Source organism: Drosophila erecta, unplaced genomic scaffold (assembly GCF_003286155.1).
Source record: "Drosophila erecta strain 14021-0224.00,06,07 unplaced genomic scaffold, DereRS2 tig00000055-arrow-pilon, whole genome shotgun sequence".
Taxonomy (NCBI): Eukaryota; Metazoa; Arthropoda; class Insecta; order Diptera; family Drosophilidae; genus Drosophila; species Drosophila erecta.
This window is the reverse complement of record NW_020825200.1, coordinates 533,997-557,603: the sequence shown is the minus strand read 5'-3', so window position 1 is coordinate 557,603 and position 23,607 is coordinate 533,997. Positions and strand designations below refer to the sequence as shown.

Here is a 23,607-nt window from a genome sequence, read left to right as displayed (position 1 = left end):
AAAGAGAGCGCTGTACTCTCTCCGCTCTCTCTCTCTCGCTCTCTCCCGTTGCGACGCGTGCTGAGCGCAATTAGCACTCATCCGCCGTGTGTGCTTTTACCGTTTGTCGAATTGCTCATTCGCGTTTTTGTTTTCGAAGAGAACGGACGTGCTCGGATGCGTAAGCTGGCACACCGCATCGCTGGATTCCGTTCGGTTACGTTCTGTCGTGTTTTTTTTCTGTTTGTCGCGTTGTTATTAACTTTTGTATTTTACTACCACTACGGAAAGTTGTATAATTTCTGTTTCTGTTCTCCGGCATTTACGCGCCGCTTTTTTGCCTTTTTGCCACCTGTACAAGTGTGTGCTGGAAAAAAGATACACGGTTCGGGAAATAGAGCGTTTTCAATGCCGGCTTTAAAGTGTGTGTTTTGCTGACGTTCCCAACTGTCATATCTAATTCGTGCCAACAGTCCGAGGAAATAGAAATAATAAAAGTGGAAGAGCGAAGCAACAGTGCAATTTAATATATGTACTTCATGTGTCATGTGTATATCGTTATTATCAGCGGATATCGCTCATACGACGTGTGTTACCTTGAAAGTGAAACGCCAAACTTGTGTCAGCTATGTACCTATTCCGCTCCATAATTTCTCCCTGTGTATGTTTGAGTGCGTAGCCGAATATTAAGTGAAGTACAGAAGCAACAACAAGCCACAGCAGCAAGCACATCAGTTACTATTAAATTATATTGCAAGTTACAAGCTGGGGGAGAAAAAAAACTGAAAAAAAACAACAACAAATAATCAAGCGAAACAAGGCGAAAAAAATACACAACAAAAACAAACAATAACAGTAACGGCAGCGAAGAGAACATTTAAGTGAGCAGCGACTGCGCCGTAGACGTCAACTGCGACAGCGACTGAGGGTGCAGCAGAAGCAACAACAGCAGCAGGGAAAATAGCCCCAAAATGTCGAAAAACTGTTGAGGTTCGTACACAAGCAAAATTATTTATTATATTTTAAGATTATTAAGGTTTAATATACGAAATTGGTCTGATATTTGTTTAGATCTAAAATTCCTAAAAGTATTACATTTATTTTAAGGGGAAATGTGTTTTTAAAATTCAATTATTTATATTTTTGTTTATGTACTTTGTTTTGAATATCTGTGTAAGTATGTCGAGTGTGTGTGAATACGTGGTTTATTTGCTGCTTGAGTGCATACGCTTCCCCTTCCCCCTCACCACCACCCCTTTCCATTTTCCACCATAATCGAACGTTCTTTTTTTGCTGAGTGCGGCTTACGCTGCTGGCGTCGCTGCTTGCGCTAACGTCGCCGACTTGGGTGCTCTACTTTATTCTCTTCTTTGGCATTTTTGTTTTGCGGCAGCGGCAACGGCAACAACAAAGTCGATTACAACGACAGCCCCAAAAAGCGCCACACAGACAGCAAAAATAATAACGCCTGTCCCAAAAGGTTCGACCGAAATGTACCCCTTTTAAATAGGCAACCCTTTTTACTAGGACATTTCTCGGCAGCCGATGCCAAAGTTTTCGATGGAAAAAAGAGTAATTTTAATTCCCATATACTCAAATCACACTAAGATTGACTTTATACGGTATTTTTAACTCGGTACAAATATCAAACTTTTTGTTAATTTTTTCTACAACACTTATCTATGTCGAGTATTTTTATATTCAAAATATAGAGGTGTGCAAGGATGATCCTTATTTTAACAGGACTTCGGCATTCATATATGATCCAAATAATATTACTGTTTGGTTTTTAAAAATTCAAATGATTTTCTTACTGTGTGCGTTCTTCTTAGATATTTTTAAATTGAACGGCAAATGGGGAAGTAGTTGATACACTACCTTCCCCTATCTATGCAGGGTATTACATCAACAACAATAAAAGTGTGTTGACATTTTTGTGTGTTTTTTTTTCGATTTTTTACGTCTGTTTTGCTCTATACGCTATGGCATGTGTGCAAGTGTGTGTGTCGGTGCCGAGCCATGGGGTGGCGGGTTGGGAGAGGTTTGGGGCGGGTGGGTGGTGTTTTGGGGGCGCAGTCCATGGCAGAAGCTCTAGTCGAGGGCTACGTGTTTAAATTATCAAGCCGAGCTTGTCATCGCCACACGCACGAACATCAAAACTACTGACACACATACGAGTGTGCATGTTAACGTTCGAGTGCTTAATGTACATACTTACATACACGTACATATGTATATACCAAGTGTATATATAGACTTCTATAAATGATTGAAGTGAGTTTGCCGGCTGGCAGTTGGATCGCATCGACATTTGAATTCTGAGTTCTCTGCCGCCGGGCAATCATAGAATATATGACAGGCGGCCGAGCCTATTGATTTTCAATCAATATTTTGTCGTGGCCACATAACGCTCAGATATTTACACAGCCATACAGTGGGGGTGAAAATAGTAGCACACAGGCTGATAGTTCGAAAAGTGTAATGGTGAACGCAAAACTAATATATTTGAAGTATATTTCAACTATCTCTCATCCCTTGAAGTACATGCATATTCATGTACGACTCAACAGTCGGGTTTTGAACTCATTCCAAAGTGAGATTAGTTTCGACTTGACCAATAATTCCGTAGTAGCAAATAGTATACTCTCCTAAGTAATAACCAAACATTTGTCAAAATAATCGCTCCGTTCAGTTATTTCAATAATGTAGCAATGAACTCGCACCGGTACTTGTTCGCATTGATATTAATTAAGATAAGATAAATATTCAAATAATTCTATCAAAATACTGAAATGTGTTAGGACAGCTTCCAAATAACAAGCGTACTTGATCTTCCAATGACATACACGTCGCATACTTGATGTTAGGCCTTACATGAAGGGTTAATGGGATTAAAGTCGCTTTTTGTAAACGTAAATTCATCCGTGTTCCGAGCATAATGGCAGTTAGCACTTAGCAAAGATAAGATAGATACCTAGTTTAATTACGATTTTCGTTCCAACCGCCAAAGTTCGGGCTGCCTACCCTTTGGAGTGGCATAAATTAGCGCAGATTCAAACAGTTTTTATGGGCCTCCCATACTACTCGGACTCGACTCCCATATATGCGACCCCAGCTGTTTGTTTTTCATACGATGACACCAAGTTTCTGCCTTTCTTTCGGCGTTGTCAACGTCGCTGGCTTCTATCTGCTGTTCGATTTTCTTGAATTTGTTTTGCATTTGAATGTGGAATTGGGAATTGCTATAGCTTCTTCGACTGGGTCGGAGCCCTCTTTCTCCCCATCGCCCTTTCTTCGCGTTTCACCTTTGCTGTATATGCCGTATACCGTATACCGAATGTATGCAAAACAATCGGGGAGCTGAAGCCCCACTGTGGCTGCGCTGTCGGCGTCGCAGCCGGCGTAATCGTCGCTGCTTTTTATTATCATTTGATTGCGTCGCTTTATGATTGCCCGTTGTTGCTGCTTGTCGCCTATTTTATTGTTGCTTTTTTCCACTTTTTTTAGCTTTTGCTTTTTGCCCATTTGCTGCTCATTGTTTATTTCAATTCTGCGCTCCTTGCACTGGGAGAAATGAACGAGAACGTTTCACATTTCGATTTTAATGCTCCTCAGTTGTGAATTCTAAGTCACTAATTCAGTTCTTCGTTTGCTCTACAAATGGAAATTGTCTTAAAAATATACACATTATATTGCATCGCTGTCTATTTAAGTCCACTTTCCTTCTGTGCATCGTCCCTTCCTCCAGTTCTTTTACCACAAAGCCAGATTTGTTGTTGTCGCTAGTTTGCTTGTTTACTGAATTTACTTAATTTGTTTTTGCGGTCGGCGGTTTAGCCCTATTTAAGCAACTCTCACTCCGCCGTTTTCCAAAGCCTGTCACCTCCTGGTGGAAAGCCCTCGCCTCGGTGCACTTTTCCGATCTTTTCTGTTGCTCGAAGCTACTGTGCTACTGTTGTTATTGTTTGTCACGCTTCGTCATCGAACTGGAAATGGGAAATAGGAAAGAAAGGAGTTGCAAACAACAAAATTGGAACGCTAATGGGAGCGTGGAGCTGTCATGTTTGCTTATGAACGGCGGCTTCATTTCCGCCCGATTCAGGACTAAGGACCGGGACACAGTCGGCGGGGTGTAGTGTGGGGCCAGGAGCTGTCACATGTCTGGCAAAATGCTTCGGAAGCGCCTGCACTGACGGACGAATTACAGGTAATTGCTCGGAGAGAGGGTATGCTGGAATGGGTTGGAAGCATATGAGGCCTCAGTAAGCTTAGGTATGTGTAGTTAAGGGGAAAACAAAGGAACGTAGGAACTGCCGACTTCATATGTCCTTTAATTTAATTTAATTCTTTCTTTCAAATGTATTGCTTCTAGCAGGTTTAAGTTAAGATAAGTTAGTTGATTCTGTAAAGAGGTCTCCCAACAGCATTCCGTTGCAGTTGCTTTTCCCTTTCGCAGCTTAATCCTGTCCCGCTATTTTGTGTCCGTTTTCTTCTCACCACGGCAACCACTTGTTTTCCCGAGCACAACAACAACAGACACACAGCTACACACCCGGAACTTCCCGTGAAAGGTTCACACAACTACACTCGCCCATTTGTTGTTCGTTGCCTACTTCTTTCCTACTTTTCCCTCTTTATTTTCCACACCCTTCGGAGGCATTTTCCCCGACGGCTTTTTCCTTTTCGGCGTCTGCGTCGGCGCAGGCGGCGCTACTGGCGTCGCTGCCAATGTCAGCCTCGACGTCACATTCCTCGGCTTCAACAGCTTCAACAGATGAATAAGTTTTTGCTGGAAAGTCGCACGCGCTGTCACGCCTCCTTCTCGTAAAAATAACTGCAGTCCTCAAAGTTTCATAATTAAAACAAAGCCAAAGCTGTGTGGGGAATCCCCCGCTCACACCCACACACTAGCACGTAGCGTGCCCTTTCCGCGTGTGAGTGTGCTTGTGCGTGTATTTGTGTTCCGGTGTGTTTGTGTTAGCCCGCCTTTTTTCTTTGCCCAACATATGGCAGCATAACTTCTCGCATTTCGGGTAAGAATTTAATGAAAGCTGCCCTGAATTTAAATGTGGATACTTTACGGCTCTGCTTTTGATATTTACATATATTAAGTTCACTTACTTTCATTGTCACTAGATATTTAAAGGAATGAATCGGGTTGAGCATTTTTCTGTACATTTAGTTTTGATAACCTCTAAACAGAGTACCAAATATGCTCACAGAATCTAAAAATAGCGCATAATTTCACTTACGTGTATTTATAACTGCCATTTTAAATTTCGTCGTTGATACCATTAGGGATACGGACACAAATAGATTTAACTCGTTTCGTGATTGTCTTGCACTTTATAATTAAATGAATTATGGAACCCGCATTTGTCTCAACTTTTAAAGGCGATCACATCTGTACTTTCCATTCGAACGTGGCACAGCAAACTCATTTTATTCAGTTGTGCTGATCTCCGATATCACGGTACCCTTGGGCGTATACGCAATGCGATCGAAATACGACGCTGCCCGGCTTTTTGTACACAAGTATATCGGATGACGAGCCGAACTTCTTTGATTACCGTTTCCCCTTTCGGCTTGCCGACTCCAATCATGATTTGCATTGCGATCCCATTTCGATTAAAGTCTCCACTCGCCGTCGACAATCCGGCAATCGCGATCTCATTTATTCCGGATGGTCGCTTCACGCCCAATTAGACTAAAAGCCCGACCCGAAACGAATCGAATCGAAAGGCAGAGGTCGATTATCCGGAGCCGACTGCCGGGTCATCAATAATATTCGCCGCGGACGAAAGTGAATTATCATAATGAATACCAGTTCGCCACTCGCCGTGTCCGGTGTGCTATACTCCGTTTTAATTTTATTCTGTGCGCGGCGCTCTTCTGTTCCAATTGTCCATTTGTTCAATTGCCCGTAGTGCAAACCATGTGGCTGCCGGCGGACAGTAGTTGTCCCTACGGATGGAACTGCCCCTGGTCCTCGCAGGTGTTCGTCAATGGACTGTGGATGAACTTCCCGCCCGGCTATTACGAAGGTTCCAAGGGGAAGAAGGGTACGGATTTGATACACTGCGCACATTCAAGGTGCAAAAGTAGGAGTCCATTTTTCAACAGAATTTTTTTTAATTATTTCTGAAATGTGGGATGTGCATATTTTGATTCCTCCGACGCCATAGTTGAGCATAGTCTAGCATAATCTTACATACTCCGATCCAGAGCTTATCAACATGCAAATATTCTAGGAATCATGAAGGTTTTGTGGAAAACCCCAAACAAATCTCAGATTTCAGACATGGTTTTACTGCCGATCTGTTCAAATGCGACCTGATGCCTCATTGCAGTTCGTGATCGCTACACTAACTGCTCCGATTTTTTGCAGTGTGCTAGCTGAGCAGTACCTTGCAGTACCTTGTATTGATGATTAAGGAGCGAGGTTCCATTGGCTTCAAGCAATTATCTGCGACAATTATTGGTTTTTCCCAGTGTGCGAGTGTTTGTGGCCCACTTTACGGTGGGCGTTGACATTGAGTGGGCGTAGAAAAGGGGTTCGATTGCTCTTTGCATTGTCCATCCCTTCTGCCTTCTGCCGAGGAGTGCGTGCGTGTGTGTGAGTGGCGGGGTCAATCATTAATATTTCATGAACATTCCACATTTCCATTTCACAAAGCCGAGGCGCGCGTTTTATTTTGTAGTCCCTGTCTTTAATACACAGGCAAAAACTCGAAGCCATTCAACATTCCATTGGTTTTAAACTACGAATAAACGGCATATAACGTATTAACGCTAGAAAAGCTAGGGCTTAGGAATGAATCGCAAAAGATTATCCTATAGTGTTCTTATTTGGCTTTCAATATTTTATCCCAAATTTTTCTAAGTGCGGCTTACCCCACCTCACTGCATCCTGACATCAAAACCCCACTGACACACTTGCTACGAAGGACTACAAAGGACCTGCGTGCCGTTGAAGACCACATTTAATGACCAACAAAAGCGAAATTGTCGCGGGGGCGTCGAGGGGTGTATGTTGTGGGGCTTTCCATTTTACATTTAAATGCCAGAGAATAATTGCTTTTCCCTGTTCCCCGTGTGGCAGACCTTTAACCAAAGCGAATGCCCTTCTAGAATGCAACCGGTTGAACGGAGTGGAAATCCTAGAAAGGGAGATCGGGATATTAGTAAACCGCTTTGCATGTGCATATCTATAATTCAATAGTAACAGTAAATGAGGTAATTTTAAACTACTTATAATTGTGATTTCGCAGTTTGAATTAATAATGCTGGCCTATTGCATTGATAGTTACGATAACTAGATTATTGGACTTACCATCTTCAAGTATTTATTTAGAAATTTCCATTTCACCATATTTCAGTCATATGACTGATATGCACTTCTAAAAAGTGTGGGGCAGAATTCAAATTCGAAAACGTGAACGAATAATGCTTTCCTCTCCTGAACATAGACGACAAGTAACTTGTTTTATTTTCCACAACTGTACTTATATAGCTAACTCTAGCTTTGCATTTACGTTGACTTTATGTTAAATTGCAATGTAATTACCTCTTTGCAGTCAACAAGATGCAAGCGGTCATGGACACGGCCGCTATGGCCATCGCCATGGGATCGTCCGGTTCCGGCTCCGGCTCCGGATCCGTATCCGGGCTTAGCTCCGGCTCCAGTTCCGGGCCGGGCAGCAGCAGCAGCGGGAGCAGCAGCAGCGGATACGGAAGCGCCACGACCACGCCCACCAGCGGCGGCCACTACGACAATTCGCCCACCTCAATGCCAATGGCCACCATAGCGACAGTGGCTCCGTTCTACAGCGAGGCGCTGACATCGCTGGACGCCCAGCAGAGACAGCAACAGCAGCAGCAACAGAATCCAAGTCACTATTACCCACAGAACTACGGATACGGAAACTCGCTTCCCCTGGATCCCGCCTACAACTACAGTGGAGCTCCGTACAACTCGTACAGCGCCACAGCAGTGGGACAACAATTGTCCGGCAACAGTTACCCCGTTGGTGGAACTCGCTACGAAAAGCTCACTCCCGGTGCGGGGGCGAAGTATGGAGGAAGTCCAATTGGCGCAACCGGTACGGGTATCAAGCCGCAGGCTACGGCCACGCCCTTTTACGCCCAACCGCTTTCCGGCGGTGGAGCAGGCTCCGGCGGTTATATGAGCCAGTCGAATGCCACGTACGATCCATACAAGTACAAGATTGCCTCCGCCCAGGCTGCATCGCATCCGATGATGCCGAGCAATGTGACCGGCAGTGCTGTTCCGGGTACATCATATGGCCTTCCCATGAATCCGGGAGCAGTGCCCCAAAAACAGACGCAGATGTCGCAACAGACACAGTTAACCCAACTGGAGCCAAACTATGCGGCCATTAAGCCTAGTAGAAGCTATCAGGGAATGTCCACAGCTGCGGTGTACGGCGGCACCGGTGGTAACTCCAGTGGAGTGATGAATAACCCCTCGTCAGCGCAATACTACGACAAGTATGGAATGGCCATGTCCATGTACTCGCCAAATGGCGGTTTGCCCATGTATAGCCAGCCCGATATGGGTCCCGACTCCGCCGCACTGCAGTCCTACAGGAAGCCCACCAACAACTGTCATTGGGGAGTGGACTACAATTCGCCCAACTACCGATCTCTACCGCCGGCGACAGGACCCAACAGCACTTACCATCACCCACATCCTGCCCCCGGACCAGGCCCCGGGCCCGGATCCGGACCTGGACCCGGACACGGAGCCATCAACAGCGAACTTTACTACGGGTCTACGAAGTACGACAAATATGGAAGCACAGGAGTATCGCCGTATGTCAGCAATCCGTATGCGGGTCCATCGATAACGCAATCCTATGCCGGCCGGAATTTGTGGTCAGGTACGGAGAACGCGCCTTTAAGTTCCCGCCAGAATTGTTGCTCTCAGGGATACCCCCTGAACCAGCAGAACTGCTATTACCCGAGGGGCAATGGTTACGGATCTATTTCCGGACCGTATGGAACATCCGCAAGTGCCCCGCAATCGCAACCTCAATATCCGGGCACTGGATCCTCCGCCGCAGCCATGAAGCTCAAGCATCCGACTGATATGTACGTGGGCCACGGCCCCTACGAAGCCACGCCCAGTCAACTGAGCTATGGATACAGCCCACAGGCGCTGCCAGGTTCCACCACATCGAATAACCTGAACAGCCAGAGATATACGGCGCCAATGGGATTGGGAATGGGTGGCATGGGAATAGGTATCGGCATGGGTATGGGAATGGATCCCGGGAGCGGGGGCTACTACAATGATCTGGGTCTCAACACCTTGGACAGCTATGTATCTCCGTCGATGCCGCAGCAGCCCCTGCGGACGCAACCCTATCAGGATTATCGCAAGAGATCTGGAATTGTTGGGCCCACCTCCTCGGCAAATTGTTATCTTGGACAGACAGGAAATTCAGGTGGCGGATCCCTCACCAACCTCGATGCCCAAGTGGAAAACTATGTGGGCTTCAATCTCCACGCCTCGGCGCCCTCCAACCTAGCCTACAGTGTGGAGTCGACAAAAGGTACCCAGAATTACAACATCCGCGACTTTCTCTCCACCTGGAAGGTTGACGACGAAGATGAAACAAATGCTGTTCTCGAGATGGATCCCCCGGCCGTGGCGGTGGTGGCTCCAGTACCGAGTACCCCCAACTTTATGTACGAATCTCTGCCACCGACTGGACCTCAAGCCACAGCAGTCGTGGATCATCAAGGCATTAACTTACCGGACATAATTATAGACATTGAAAAGGCCAGTGGAAACGGCAGTGGTCCCGTGGACGATTCCTTTGGCAGTTTCGACGTGGAGAAGGAGCTGGATGAACTGCGTCTGAAAACGAATGCCTCTGAGCAACAACCCGTTAACGAAAGCGATGCCTTGGCCGAGATCCTCCGACCACCAGACTCGGATTCATTGATCGAACAATCTGCTGCTCCTCCCTTGCACAGTCCCATTCTTAGCTGCAATGAGGCCTATGAAAATGTACCACAACCACCTGTGCCTATGGACTTCGATCAGAACAACAGCTCAAACTCAAACGAATCCACCTTTGCTAAGGAGTACGAGACGTTTATTCACAAAATCGATGGTTCCGAGAGTGACCCCGGAGAAGGGGCTGCCCGGGCTGAAGGGGAGTGTAGAGAGAGTCCAAAAATATTTAAGTTCTATAAAAGGAAGCGCAGAACCACAGATCCCCAGGAGAGGGTGGATCAAAAGGATGAGGAACAACCGGTGAGGGTTTGCAAAAATCAAAATGAAATCCCTATTTCGGCTAAAACTTTGGCCAGAGCCAGTCAAAAACTTCTTGAAAAAAAAAGTCGAAATCGCATTAATTTGCTAAAGATCCTGGAGTTCGAGAGCCCAAGAATAAAGTATCGGCACTACTTTAGCATACTGAAAGTTTTGCGAAAGAAAACCGCCTCTAGTAAAAACAGAGAACTCCGATCCATCCTAATGAAAAAGAAGTTGACCATATTGAAAGAGAAACGGCTGCCTCTGATCAAGAGGCTGATGAAGAAATACGATGCGACCCCGGATCTGCGCAATCCCCCCAGTCTCAAAGGGCTGAGTGTCTCGGCTTTGAATTCCCCCGAATTCAGAAGCAGCATACTGAGTGGAACAGATCGGGAAACGGTCATCAAGAGTGCGTACAGCTACAAAGATAAGACTGATGAAGTTCATGAAGAGCCAAATGTGGAGGAGCAGGGCTTGGACAGCAGCTCCCTGGAGCTGCAGTCAAACTTTAAGGGGTTTGATGACATCGAAAATACGAACATGTCTCCAAAAATTAAACTGAGAGTGGAGCCGGACGACGAGGGGAGCAACAAGAGCCCCATCAATAGGGCGGTGGAGGATGACGTCCAAAATAAGGAGGAGCAAATACAAGCCTGGCTGAAAAATAGTGTGGTACGTTCCCCAGAACCAGAAATAGAAGCTGAAGTCCCAAAACAAGAGGCTGCTATTGCCGAGTCGTCATCTTCGTCATCTTCTTCGAGTTCGAGCTCCAGTAGTTCCAGTTCGGACGATGACTCCAGCAGCTCGAGCAGCCAGGAAGATGAAGGCGTTTCGTCAAGTAGCAGCAGTTCCAGCAGCACCAGTTCCGTGGGTTCTACGGCTGGAGAAGAAAGCGACTTCAACGAGCTGGCCGCCCTCGAAAAAGAACTCTCCCAATCGCAAACAGAGGAACACATGGGGGAACTCCCTCCCCGGGAGATGATTGTCAAACAGCCGAGCCCTGAAGAGTTACTCCCAGAGGTGGAGGTCTCCAACCACGACATTGCCAAACTGAAGCAGATCCTGGAAAGCGATGGCGAAGCGAAGCCAAGTGACCTTAGTAAGATTGCCTTAAATAGTTCCTTAAAATCAAATGAGTTAGTCGTAAGAGAGGAAATGGAAACGTCTCTTTTGGAGGAATCCGAATCTTCGGATAAATGTGGCGCTGCTCCTACTCCCCGAGAACTAAGCGTCGAGGAGGCGCTGGCGGAAATGTATCAGCTTTCAGATCTCGAGGGCAAGGAGGACGACGAGGAGCCGAGCACCAACGGCCAAGATGTACTGCTAATCAATCTGGCCGAGATATTTGACTCTAGCAGTGATCTCTATGTGGTGCAGTGCGACATGAACGAGAACATCCTGGGCGTGGTGGCCAATGAGGATCAGGAGGCCGAGGACCAACCCCATCCAGCTACTCCTGGTCAGGTGAGTCCCGAGACGGAGGAGCAGGCCGACACTCTGCAGCTCATCCAGTTGTTGGCCGAACCCCAACCAGAATTTGATGCCACGCCACTAATACATCACGAGGAGATCATTCACGATGAGAAGCCCGATCCGCAAAAGGATCGGCGCAAGTTGCTCAAGTATCTGCATGGGAAGTATGTACAGAGTCGGATAAGTCGGTTCTACCACGCCCATCAAGTCCTGCGGAAGTACAAGCGCCAAAGAGCCGGAAAGAAGCGTCTCCGGAAAGTCAAATAGGATTCCAGCTTCTACCAAAGATATTTCTGGTCCCTGGACAGGATAAGATGTGTTCGGCTTGTCCAAACAGACGATCCAGATGGTTAATCGAAAGTAAATAAAAGATACACCACACGTACACGTTAGATACACCACAAAAAAGAAAACGAAAGATATGGATGCAAATGCAGCTACACTTTACAGAATCTCAAGACTTTTTTTAATATTTGGATTTATTTAAGGAAACGGAATGTAGCATAATGTCTATGTATAGTCCTTTTAGGAAAATCATAATTTTTAAACTTTTACGATACTTACTTTAGAGTACCATATATATTTTAGATATCTGTGCAATATTTACATGGAAATGTCGTGTTTATCTGGAATGCGCGAATTCGAATCTCGATGGGTTAAGCATGAGTAAGCAGCGTTAGACAAAGGGTTAACCGGGGGTCAGTCGGGGAGTTTTGGGGTTTCTGTCCGAGTCGCGTGCAATTAACCAGATACATACATACTTTATCGGCTAATGTATCAGCGTTTTACTCGCTCAGCGAGTCGGCCAATTTAAAATGCTTTTCGCCAAAGGTCAGCCCCAGATTGAGATACATTCGCAATACAACTTAACGTATACACATATATCGGGGGGAATATGCGATTCTAGTTGCGTGTTAGCCTTGGCGTAAGTTGGGGGACAAATAACCACGCCAACCCCTAGTAGCTTAAATTTTTGCCACCAAATGCAGCCTAGACCAAAAACTAAAAGAAAACCTAAATACACCTGTTGCAATTGTTTGATCTGTTAGTAGCCGAAGACTTTGTTTTGTTTTAGTGCAATTATTTGTTAGGTTCCTAGAGCAATTTGTTGTGTTTGTTTTAGGGTTACGGGAATTACCAAAACTGTTAAGCTTTGGCTTCGTACATTTAACAAACATAGAACCCAATTCCTATATCCTATATCCTTTATCGACAAGGAAATCGAGGGGGTTTCGTTTCATAACGCCCATCTCTAATTGATGCTTTGCTCATACGGCGACTTTGGGGCATAGCAAATCACAAATCCAGACCGGTTATCAAATTTGGTATGGGGCCTTAAAGAATTCTCAACGCCCGACCTATGTAAAATGCGGATGAGGAAATCAATATTCAAGGGCAATGCCAACTATGAAATAGACTTGGGTGCTGGTCTAGTCTTAGAACCCTAGCCCACAGCAACACTAAACTAATAACTAAACTAAAATGTTATCTTATTCTATAACCGAGACCACCTAAATGTCTTTTTTTCTCGTAACACATTCCAAAGGACCAAACACTTGAAACTAATAAATGTAAAATGTCTAGCTAAGCTTCTAAATGTACGTTCTTTCGTTTATAACTTTTACAACTAAGTAATACGCTTAATTTTAGTACAAACAAAATACAAAGTGCAAGAGCTAGCCCACTAAATGGAGTAAAAATGTTAGCAGTAACAATAATATTTATTGCGCAATATGTACATACATACCATCCTTTGCCACTCTACACATTCCACAACGGATATAACATACACGTATATGTCTGTAACTCTATACTTGTAAATCGGAAGGTTTTCACTGTACCTTAGCTTTAAGATTTGTGACTTTATCAATGTGACAATGTGAGTGTCTTTGAGCAAACCAACAAAGGAAATGATATACGAAATCCTAAAAAGAAAATAAATGTTTTATGTAAATGTTATTCGATGAGCCTTGGCTTTAATGCTTTTTATGGGAGTTTGGTTAAAGCGTTACCAAAAAGGTAAGGAATGGACTATCTCCTTCTTTTCTATTGTACAGAAATATTGCAATTTATTTTGTAGAATTAAAAAAGAATAGCACAGTTCACAAATCTAGAATTTGCAGGCTAAAAGTAAAAATCCAACTTTTGGGCTTATGTTGGCGACCAGTCCTCCTCTGTCATTCAACATCCTCATAATATGATCAACTGTGGTTGAACTCTGGCTTTGGTATCGTTTCCTGGACCTCCTTTTGAAGGCCCTTTGGTCTCTCCATCTGCCGGTCTGCCGACCTCCTCCGTCTCCGGTCATCATACGATCCTCAGTGCCCGCACCCAGCCCAGACCCAGATCATCACTCGAAGTAGCGCTTCTTGAGGTCCGGCGGATAGGTCACGTATATGTAGTGCTCGTTCTGACCCAGACCCGCCTCCTGCTGCACAATCTCGTGCGTGGAGGCGGAGGCACGAAGGGATTGCTGCGAGGAGCCCACATGGCGATGCCTCGTTTCCAGCGGCCGCGGATGCGTGTTGTAGTGGCGCTGTGTATCGCCAGGAGCTCCAGCGCCCTGTCCCGATCCTGATCCAGCCACTATATTGGTGGCAATCGGGCGAGAGGAGCTACTTGTATAGTCGCGTCGGTCTAAAATGTCCTGTGGGTAGGCCAGGCTCGTCGAGTGACGATGTTGCAGGTGGGGATGCTGTCCCGAATGCTGCACCCGATGGTGCAACGGCGTGTTGGCGTTGGAGGAGCTGCTGCGAACGGCCCCTTGGGTGGGTGTGCCCACTGTTGGCCCCACCGGACGCTGATCGGCGATGTAGTGCCGCGGACTGTGGCGATGATACTGCACCTGCTCCGGGTACAAATCCCGAACGGATGCCGCCTGGTGCTGCTGCTGCTGTTGCTGCTGCTGTTGGTAATAGTACTGCTGCTCCTGAAGCAGGTGCTGCTGTTGCTGCTGCTGACCAGCTATCCCGCCGGCGTCCAGGTCGAGGTCGTGCCGCGTGGCATAGTCCACATGGTAGTGATGACCCGCTGCTGCTCCTGGCATGTAGATGCTCCCGCCGGCGCCGATGGATCCCTGGCCGTAGTAGTGGTTCGCGTTGATTGTCGTTTCTTCGGAGCTGAAACAGGTGACTTGGGTTCGCTCAATCTCAATGGAAGAAACAGGTGGCCAGGACACACTTACTCGAACAGGATCCAGATAATGTAGTAGCAAAAACAGATCCCAGTGGATAGCACGAATATCAGAATCACGATTAGACCCCAGGGGAAGGCTCGGGGCTCCAAGGGTCCATCCTCCCAGTAACGATCACAAGTCAAGTACCAGCACACCGCCTTGTTCATTTCATCTGCGGGCATGAAGGGTTTTTAAGTGTTCAACTATAATTCGGATTAGCAAGAACATAAAGCGCACGAACCTTCCATCTCCTTGAAGGCCTGATCCGACATGGACAATAGCAGTCCTCCGATGCAGCTCCTTAGCAGCATCTCGCAGCGGTTCTTCAGCTTACTCAACTCCTCCGGCTTGCAATTGGCTCTGGCCTTGTTTCCGTTACCATTAACACCCGATCCCTCCTCCGTTTTGACCTCATCGGCGGACTGGCCACTGCCCTCGGGTTGTCCACTCCCCTGCTCGTCCTCCTCCTCGCCCGTCTCGTTCTGCCTGCTGGCCTCCGGATCCGCTGCCGGCTTTAGGTGCGCCTTCCCCAGCTCCTTGAGCTTGTTAAGCAGCTTCTCGCCCGCCGATCTCGGCCTAGCCGCCGACCCGTCCTCCGGCGATGGATCTAGGCGAAGGGGATTGGCTGTGGTGGATGCACGATCTCGGGGATGGTGGTGGGATTGGGGATGTGTTCGCTCACCTGCCGGTGACTGATTCTGCTTGCTGGCCTGGCTTGGCTTGTCTTGAAGTAATTGACGGTTTTGTACTTTGGCGGCACGCGAGGCACCCAATGTGGAAGTTCTGGAGAGGATTGAGGCATCACATAACTGAAGGCAAATACGAGAGCAACGAAGCAGAACTCACCTAGGTATTAAGCTCAAGTAGGCAGCATTCGCTTTGGCCAACGCGGAATTCTGACCCAGGGAGTCGCCCCAGACCTCGATGTCCGTGACAATGTGCTGGTCACCAAACTTCAGGCTGGACGCGTCCTCCGTTTCGAAGACCTCACACCGCATGATGTCGCAGAAGTCGGCCAGGCAAACGGCATCCTCCGCCTGGGAAATGCAAGTGGAAATGGAAATTTCAGTACTTTCGGTAATATAACTTATTAAGAATTATTAACTTATTAGAAGATGTTGCAACAAAATCATTGATCACCCACTGCTTAGCTCTTTCTGAAAATGTAGTTATTTTACCTGATTGATGATGCTCTTGTGGCGCGTGTCGAAATGTAAGTCCAGGTGCTTCTCCTGGTAGAAGCTCTTCCCACATTTCCTGCACGTCCACTGAGTAGGTCGATCCCTCTGCTTGGCATCCTGCCGGGGGGCAAAAACATCCCGGAACGGATGCAGCGGGCACTCCAGGGGCAGCTTCACCTTTTAGTTAATTTGCTTAGGTAAGGCAGGCTTATATAGAGGGAACTCCGATGTAGTGGCCTTACCTGATGCTTGTCCAGAATGGGAGTCCATTTGGAGCGCACTATTTTGCGCACCAGTCGGCTGTTATCTCGCGAGCAAAGGATTCTGATCACATTCGTGGGTGGCCATGGTATCAGCAGCAGAAAGTAGACCAGTGCAATCTGAAAGTGTTTCAATGGGGTCTCTAGATTTGGCATGAAACCAGAATATATGAAGTAGCCCAGCACGCAACTTTGCCGGCTGACCTAAAACCACCCTCCCTTTCCTTTTTAGGTCACTTAAAGTTGAAGGGAGAACCTCGCAGAAAATCGATAGCGAAAAAACTGAATGAAAGGGTGGGCAGTTGCGTCCTCGCGGAACACGAATTCCCTGGGAATGGGACCTAAAAAGATGGCACCTAAGAATTGCTCCCGACTCACCTCGAAATTATGATATTTAGGCGACATTCATACTATGTATTTATGGTCGCTTTGCTTTTGCTGTTGGTCTTGTTTTTCGGTCTAGAAATTCCTATTAGTAGTTCTTCTTTTCCAGCTCAAATTTACTTTCCGCAGTGAGGTATGAATTGTAAGGGTGGTAGCTAAAATATTCGTTAGTCTTGCCAATAACTGCCTTTTCAGTTGTGTTCAGCTATCTGGTAAAATAAATAAAAAAGCCTGATTGAGCTCGTCCTACGTCCGCACTGGTAAAAATTTCCTCGCTCTCTGAAAGTAAATTCGCCACTTCCTGTACCGCTCTCCCGATTTCCCGTTCTCTATTTCACTCCCGTTAGACCGTTGTCCTGCGCCAGTTATCGACAGCTGAGCCACGGTTGCAATGACGCAGCCTATCGATTGCCCTAATATATTTTTAAATTACAATATTTCTGAGCCATTCAATAAATGTAGAAGTTGTCTATAATTTAAATCCGCTTTATTTTGTGGGGGTTGGTTTTTTTTTGCAATTCCTTTTTGTCGGCAGGAACCGCCTTAGTAGTTCTGTTTTCTGCTCATTACATTTTTACTATTTTACAAAATTCTAAACTAAAATTAAATTGTTTTCCATCGCACAACTTTTTTGAACAAAGTCATCTCTTGAATTAGGGGCGTTCCCAGATCGAAGTCGCCCAGTTAGGCATTTAAAAACTAGAGTACAGCCGGCGAGCGCTTTTTTGGGAGTGAACCGTGGGGACTCACAGTCCATTGTAGATGCGATTGATGGAGGATTGGTCGAGTATTTTCTTGAGCGCTAGAATGGGAAAAAATTTATTAATGACACAATTAAATATGAAATATTTCTTAATACTCCTTGTAATAATGAATATACCAACCTTCCTTGTCCTCCTCCGTAAGATCCTTCTTGGGGAACTCCACATCGAAGGTGATGTACAGGTTGCCGGTGAGGTTGTTGTTCTCGAAGTTGGGCATGCCCTCGCCCTTCTTACGGATTCTGGCTCCGGGCCACGTGACCTTTTCCCTCGTGACGGGCACCAGGTGTCCATCAAGGTGCTTGATCTCCATGGAGAAGCCGACAAGGGCATCCTGCAGGCTGATGGTCACGTTCGTGTACAGATCATCGTTCTTGCGCAGGAATCGCGGATGCGGCATCTGTTGAACGCGCACAATGAGGTCGCCGGGCTCCCCATCGATATGTGGCTCTCCCTCGGCCACGAACCTCGTTTCCTGGCCATCGACCATGCCCTGCTCCACCTCGATCTCCAGCGTGCGCTCCTCGTTGACCAGCTTCACGTTGGGACACTCGTCGCACACCGTCTGTTGGATCATCTGAAAGCGACCGGGTCCGAGGTTCCGGGTGACCATCTCCTGGCGGCAGTTGCATTTCCTGGTGCCAGAGGCGGGCTTGGTTACGGGCTTGTTCCTCACGATCTCCACAAAGTTTCCGGAGTAGAGCTCCTCGAGGGAAACGTACAGATCCATGACGATATCGGCGCCTCGCGGAGCATCTTGCTGCTGGCCATCACCACCAAAGTGAAAACCGAAGTCCCCAAAGAAGCTGGAGAACGGATCTCCGCCGTGATCCATCATGCCCTCCTTCTTGAGGCAATCCTCGCCACAGCGGTCGTAGGTCTTCCGTTTGTCCGGATTGGAGAGCACTTCGTAGGCCGCTCCGAGGTCCTGGAACTTTGTGGACGCATCCGGGTCGTCCTTGTTCTTATCCGGATGCAGCTCCTTGGCCAAACGGCGATACGCCTTCTTCACCTCGTTCGTGTTGGCGCTTTTCTTGACGTTCAGTATCTTGTAGAAGTCCCGGCCGGCAAGAGACTCCTCCACCAGCAAGAGGGACAGCTGGATTATAACCAAGCACTTAATTAGCTGCATTTCGTGTGTGATCCTGTTTGATTCAGCAATTCATTCTTTTCAGCCAGCTAATGTGAAATTAGATTTTAAATGCTGCTGGCAAAAGTGTAAAAAAATTGTAGTTGTCGCCGCTGGCTGCTTTGTTTGTGTGTGTGAGTCGTGGGCTGCGCTGATTGGTTGGCACTGTCGTTAGGGTTGCCACCGCTCCTCTAACAGAGCAGCTGATTTGCATTACAGTCAATCCAAAACTCTGGCAACGATGCTTTGCTGTTATGCGCTGTTGTGCTGTTACAGCGCAGACAAACGCCTCTGGTCCCACTCGCTGGGCGAAGATAAATAAAGAAATAATTTGTTTAATCCAATTTAGCCTGACGAACTGCCTGGCAAGTTGACTGCTTATCGTTCTCCGCTCTGCCCCGTTCGCCTACGCGCAAGTGCCTTATTTTTAGTTAGATAGCGGTTTTCAGCTCAAATACCAAGGCGCCCCCACGCCTGAGTTCAGCTCTAAAAGTAATTGAAATGAAGTCCCTCAATTAAAACCCTTTCTTACGGTAATTTTGCGATTTCAGACACCCAAGGAAAAATAACTAACCGAGTATCATAACGGAAATTCCCAGAAGAGTAAGTTTACTCCGAACTATGGCATACTAAATGTCAAGGCCACAGCAAAACAATAACAACAGCATCTGAAGCCAAAACACAAACTGCAACTGTGTGCGAGATAAAAGGTGAGTAATTCATCACCTCAACTACACGGCCGATAATAGTGCAATAATACGTGAGTTTACTGTACGCCTAATTCGCAACTGGTGATGTCAACACATTAAACGCAAGTTGATCAAGGGATATGAATAATCAAAAAGCAAAGATTTCATGAGATGTAATTTATCGGCCTCAATGAGCAGTAAATCTTCCTAGGTAACGAAAGCACTACTCAAAAAAACATATAAACAATTCATTGGCTTGAAACCAACTATTAAGAGTAATATCAATATTAACACAATATTAGCTCCATCACTATCATTCTAAAAGTTAGAACAGTAAACTGAGTTCTCGAAAGTGGCACTCGTGCTTGCTCTAGAAGTTCCACTGTAGTTCCAAACCCCCTTTTTGCATGTTATCAGTCGTTGAACAAAGAAAAATTCATTGCAGTATAGAGCCCAATAATCCCACAAAAACAAGACTGAGTCAGTCGACTGGGGGAAACAAAGCAGGGAATCAAAGTTGCAATACGATACGCTATTTACGATAAAAAGAGACCCCGCTCCAATTGCATTAATGGAACTTTGGCTTACATGACGGATCAATGCTGATACGCTATTTAAAACAGATCTTGCCCAACACATGTCGACCGAATTATCAATATCTCCACTACGCTAATCTTATCAGTGCCATAAATAGGAACCCCTTGTGAGGGTTTGTATTATCCGAACATCTTGACCACGCACCGCACGCAAATACCCGAGAAATGCGGGTATTACCAAGATAACGATACGAAGCACTATCCTAGACTGTATTTAATTTAAGTTTACGCAAAACGAGGACATAAGTAACATCTAGGCATGAAATTACCAAATTTTTACTTTGAGTAAATTTGATAAATATAAACATAAAAAAGAATTTTTGATCTCTGGCACTATAAAAGTTAGAAAGTTAAGATTTCAATTTCTATCTTAAAGCATATAAGCTGTCCCGTTTACGTTCATACTTGTTAAATTCTATGGATATGCCGAAAGAATTTGGACCCCCACTATCTGACGGGTATTACGGGTGTCTGATAGCCGTGGAACTCGCCTATAGCGCTCTCTCTTGTTTTTCTCTAAACGCATCCAAGTTAATGCCAATCAAGCAAACATTCCCGATTAGCAAAATCCAGAGATTAGTAAATGAACCGAGTGGTAAGTGAACGCCAAGTGGATCCATTAAAAGACACAAAGTAGACCGCTGCCAAACAGTTTCGCCCTGCCAGGGGACGCGTGTGGTTGTGATAATTCCGGTTGTGCCAAGGCCTGAATATTTTCAATCCCCTTTAATTGAAAACTAGTAAGTTTAGGCAATCCAAACAGTGGCAAGTGCTAAACAACTGAGGAGATGAGATCTGCACTTGAAGTTGACTGAGCGGCTAAGTGGGCTGTCCCTCGTAATCTTCTCCAGCTGTCATGAGGACTGCAACGGACTTAGTCTCATTCAAAAATATACAGACCTAATCACCGATGCTTATCGAATACTTAAGCGGGGACCAGCCGTCGATAAGCCTTGGTCTTATTATTTTCAAAATTAACAACTCTGCAGGGTGCCAGGATGGGTGTATCGAGAAATAAACGAATAAAAATTCCGTGATTAGCCGCGATACGGTTTATGGACATTGATTATGCAAGCAAAAATAACCCATCGAACTATTCACCACTTTCAGATGCAACGAACTGCCTAGGGCTGGATTACTCCCACCTTGTCACTTCCTAAAGCCGTGAATCTTCCGAATCCCACGTATCCACCATGTGCTGCAGGTGCTGCGGGGAAACTCAACGCAAGGTCTGGGTCTTCGGCTTGGGATCACTCTTACTTGTGCTGGGAATACTCATCGTGGTCTTCTGGCCGGCTATTGCAGATAACCTTGTAGAGGATGTAAGTATATTTAGCTAGTAAACAAAATGTTAAGGAATTGCAAAACTTATTGAGGCAAATAATATAAAAATCGAAACTCTTATTTGCCATCCTAGATTATAGGATATTTGTTTATTGATGTCTTTTCTTTTACTATTAATGTAACTTTATTATTAAGAAACTGATTTTATTTCAACATATTACAATTAACTTAATATTTATTCAGGGCCTTACCCTCAAGCCTGGCACTGATGCCTATGACAGCTGGCTGGAGGCACCTATCCCAATTTACCTGAGCTTTTACATGTTCAATTGGACGAATCCCGAGGACATAAGGGACCCAAACATAAAACCAAACTTCGTGGAGATGGGTCCGTACACCTTCCTGGAGAAGCACAAGAAGGAGAACTACACGTTTTACGATAATGCGACGGTGGCATATTATGAGCGCCGCACATGGTTCTTCGATCCGGAGAAATCCAATGGTACACTGGACGACATGGTGACAGCTGCCCATGCCATCACCGCAACGGTGGCGGATGAGATGCGAAATCAGCGAAAGATCGTCAAGAAAATTATAAACTTTATGCTGAACTACGAAGGCGGAAAGTTGTTCGTAACCAAGCCGGTGGGCGAATGGATCTTCGACGGTTACCAGGATAACATTACCGATTTTCTAAACCTGTTCAACACCTCCATGATTGACATCCCCTACAAACGCTTCGGGTGGCTGGCGGACCGCAATGAGTCGCTGACTTACGATGGCTTGTTCACTATCCACACCGGCACTGACGATATATCTAATCTCGGAAGACTCACCCACTGGAATGGAAAGGCAGAAACTGGATTTTACAAGAAGCCTTGTGGCGTAGTTAATGGAACCACTGGCGACTTGTTCCCGCCGAAGATGAATGTACGCGATGAGATTACGATTTTTGCCACCGATGCTTGCCGATTTATGAACCTCCGGCCCCGGGGCACATACGAGAATCACGGCCTGACCGCCACTAAATGGGTAGGAACCGAGGAGACTCTTGACTCCGGAGAAAACTACCCAAACCAGAAGTGCTTTTGCGATTCGGAGCGTTTTGAAGAATGTCCCAAGACCGGCGTAGTAGAGTGCAAGGCGTGCCGAGACAAAGCACCCATTTACTCCTCCTTCCCTCACTTTTACCTAGCGGATCAGTCGTATGTTGATGCTGTCAGTGGAATGAAGCCGGAGAAGGAGAAGCACGAGTTCTTCCTAGCCGTGGAACCGACCACTGGAGTACCTGTCCAAGTGCATGGTCGCATCCAGATTAATATGATGATTGAGCCCGATGACGACTACGAGTAAGTAAAGAGTTCTTGGATAAAAACTACTCATACGATTCATACGCATTACGTACACAAAAAACACAACGGCTTCCACGGAAATGTTAATGATGAAAATGTTATTTGCAGCATATATCGTGGTGTGCAAAAGGTTTTAATGCCCATGTTCTGGTTCGATCAGTATGCAGAGCTCTCCTCCGAGTTGGCCTCGAAGGCCAAGGTGAGACCTAATCCATACTTGAAATGTCATTCACTTAAGCACCTTGCTTTTCCTTTCAGTTGGCCATTAATTTGTCCAGCTACGGAATCATATTCGGCTCTTGCCTGATAGCTGTTGCCAGTGTCTTCCTCATCACCGGCATCACGCTGACTGTGACGAAAAAGTGGGTGCGAGAGATTCCCGAAGATGAGGACATACTTACCAACTAAAACCAAATAGTTTTTAAGTGTTGCCAAAGTGCCAGGAATAGTTAACTCTCCTAGTTCATTTTGATAGTCGCCCTTCACATGCTGCTCTTGTCAGTTATGCGTTATGTAATATGTAAGTGATACGAACGACGTTCGTCTTACTTTTTGTGATAGCAATCCCTACTCTTAACTCTAACAAACTCTACTCTATTTGCAATATTACACGAATCATTCACAAGTCGAAACTTTCCGATTGAGATTTTACATATTATACTTGATAAACAAAACTTTATGAAACAAAAACACTCCGTGCATTTTAATTTAACGTTTTCATTTGAATTTTCGTTTATTTTGAAAGGATAATTTTTACAACTTCTGTATGCTTTTCTCAAGGACTTTTTACTTATCGTATACGATTGTTGGATGCTTTAACGATTTGCTTCATAAATGCATTATTTAAATGTTGTTTTGTAAATTAATAAATAAAATTAATTGTATACGTATATATATTTATTTATATATATATATATGTATGTATATTGGTGTATATGTAAGATATGGCAAAAATTTTACATTTTCTCAAAGATCACATTCCTCAATTTAGCCATAGACTTTTAGTCGAGAAAAATCTACGCAAATATTTGTGACATCCATCAAAAATTGAAA

General features: G+C 45.6%; 4 protein-coding genes across 7 annotated transcripts; 2 read left to right on the top strand and 2 right to left on the bottom strand.

Moving 5' to 3' along the window:
• Positions 1-95: 95 nt before the first annotated feature.
• On the top strand, positions 96-13,701 carry LOC6540777. The gene is made up of 2 exons (XM_015159725.2): positions 96-969; positions 7,557-13,701. The coding sequence occupies exon 2, from the start codon at positions 7,565-7,567 to the stop codon at positions 12,008-12,010; it is 4,446 nt and encodes a 1,481-aa protein (XP_015015211.1). The 5' UTR covers positions 96-969; positions 7,557-7,564; the 3' UTR covers positions 12,011-13,701.
• LOC6540811 lies at positions 13,683-17,115 on the bottom strand. 4 transcript variants are annotated; one of them, XM_026978418.1, is made up of 8 exons: positions 16,738-17,115; positions 16,342-16,479; positions 16,097-16,276; positions 15,765-15,955; positions 15,601-15,701; positions 15,160-15,543; positions 14,928-15,090; positions 13,683-14,862 (listed from the first exon to the last, which is right to left on the bottom strand). In XM_026978418.1, the coding sequence occupies exons 1-8, from the start codon at positions 16,762-16,764 to the stop codon at positions 14,094-14,096; spliced, it is 1,953 nt and encodes a 650-aa protein (XP_026834219.1). In that variant the 5' UTR covers positions 16,765-17,115; the 3' UTR covers positions 13,683-14,093. The 4 variants fall into 4 exon arrangements, with proteins under 4 accessions (XP_026834219.1, XP_026834220.1, XP_015015249.1 ...); XM_026978419.1 differs by having other exon boundaries at positions 15,160-15,525; XM_015159763.2 differs by having other exon boundaries at positions 13,683-14,875; positions 15,160-15,701.
• A 98-nt stretch (positions 17,116-17,213) lies between these two features.
• Positions 17,214-18,822, bottom strand: LOC6540774 (dnaJ homolog shv). The gene is made up of 2 exons (XM_001968139.3): positions 17,628-18,822; positions 17,214-17,545 (listed from the first exon to the last, which is right to left on the bottom strand). Exons 1-2 carry the CDS (start codon positions 18,634-18,636, stop codon positions 17,490-17,492), a joined length of 1,065 nt encoding a protein of 354 aa, XP_001968175.1. The 5' UTR covers positions 18,637-18,822; the 3' UTR covers positions 17,214-17,489.
• A 46-nt stretch (positions 18,823-18,868) lies between these two features.
• Positions 18,869-23,246, top strand: LOC6540776 (protein croquemort). The gene is made up of 6 exons (XM_026978420.1): positions 18,869-19,125; positions 19,185-19,343; positions 21,029-21,240; positions 21,446-22,551; positions 22,663-22,753; positions 22,813-23,246. The coding sequence occupies exons 3-6, from the start codon at positions 21,112-21,114 to the stop codon at positions 22,960-22,962; spliced, it is 1,476 nt and encodes a 491-aa protein (XP_026834221.1). The 5' UTR covers positions 18,869-19,125; positions 19,185-19,343; positions 21,029-21,111; the 3' UTR covers positions 22,963-23,246.
• Positions 23,247-23,607: the final 361 nt, after the last annotated feature.

Coding starts and splice junctions, on each gene's coding strand:
- LOC6540776 (XM_026978420.1), top strand. CDS start 21,112: ATGTGCTGCAGGTGCTGCGGGGAAACTCAACGCAAGGTCTGGGTCTTC. Junction 22,552..22,662: donor GAGCCCGATGACGACTACGA/GTAAGTAAAGAG, acceptor TGTTATTTGCAG/CATATATCGTGGTGTGCAAA. Junction 22,754..22,812: donor AGTTGGCCTCGAAGGCCAAG/GTGAGACCTAAT, acceptor TTTTCCTTTCAG/TTGGCCATTAATTTGTCCAG.
- LOC6540811 (XM_026978417.1), bottom strand. CDS start 16,764: ATGTCGCCTAAATATCATAATTTCGAG. Junction 16,480..16,737: donor CTAAATATCATAATTTCGAG/GTGAGTCGGGAG, acceptor AAACACTTTCAG/ATTGCACTGGTCTACTTTCT. Junction 15,702..15,764: donor TACTTGAGCTTAATACCTAG/GTGAGTTCTGCT, acceptor AATCCTCTCCAG/AACTTCCACATTGGGTGCCT.
- LOC6540774 (XM_001968139.3), bottom strand. CDS start 18,636: ATGCAGCTAATTAAGTGCTTGGTTATAATCCAGCTGTCCCTCTTGCTG. Junction 17,546..17,627: donor TACGGAGGAGGACAAGGAAG/GTTGGTATATTC, acceptor TTCCCATTCTAG/CGCTCAAGAAAATACTCGAC.
- LOC6540777 (XM_015159725.2), top strand. CDS start 7,565: ATGCAAGCGGTCATGGACACGGCCGCTATGGCCATCGCCATGGGATCG.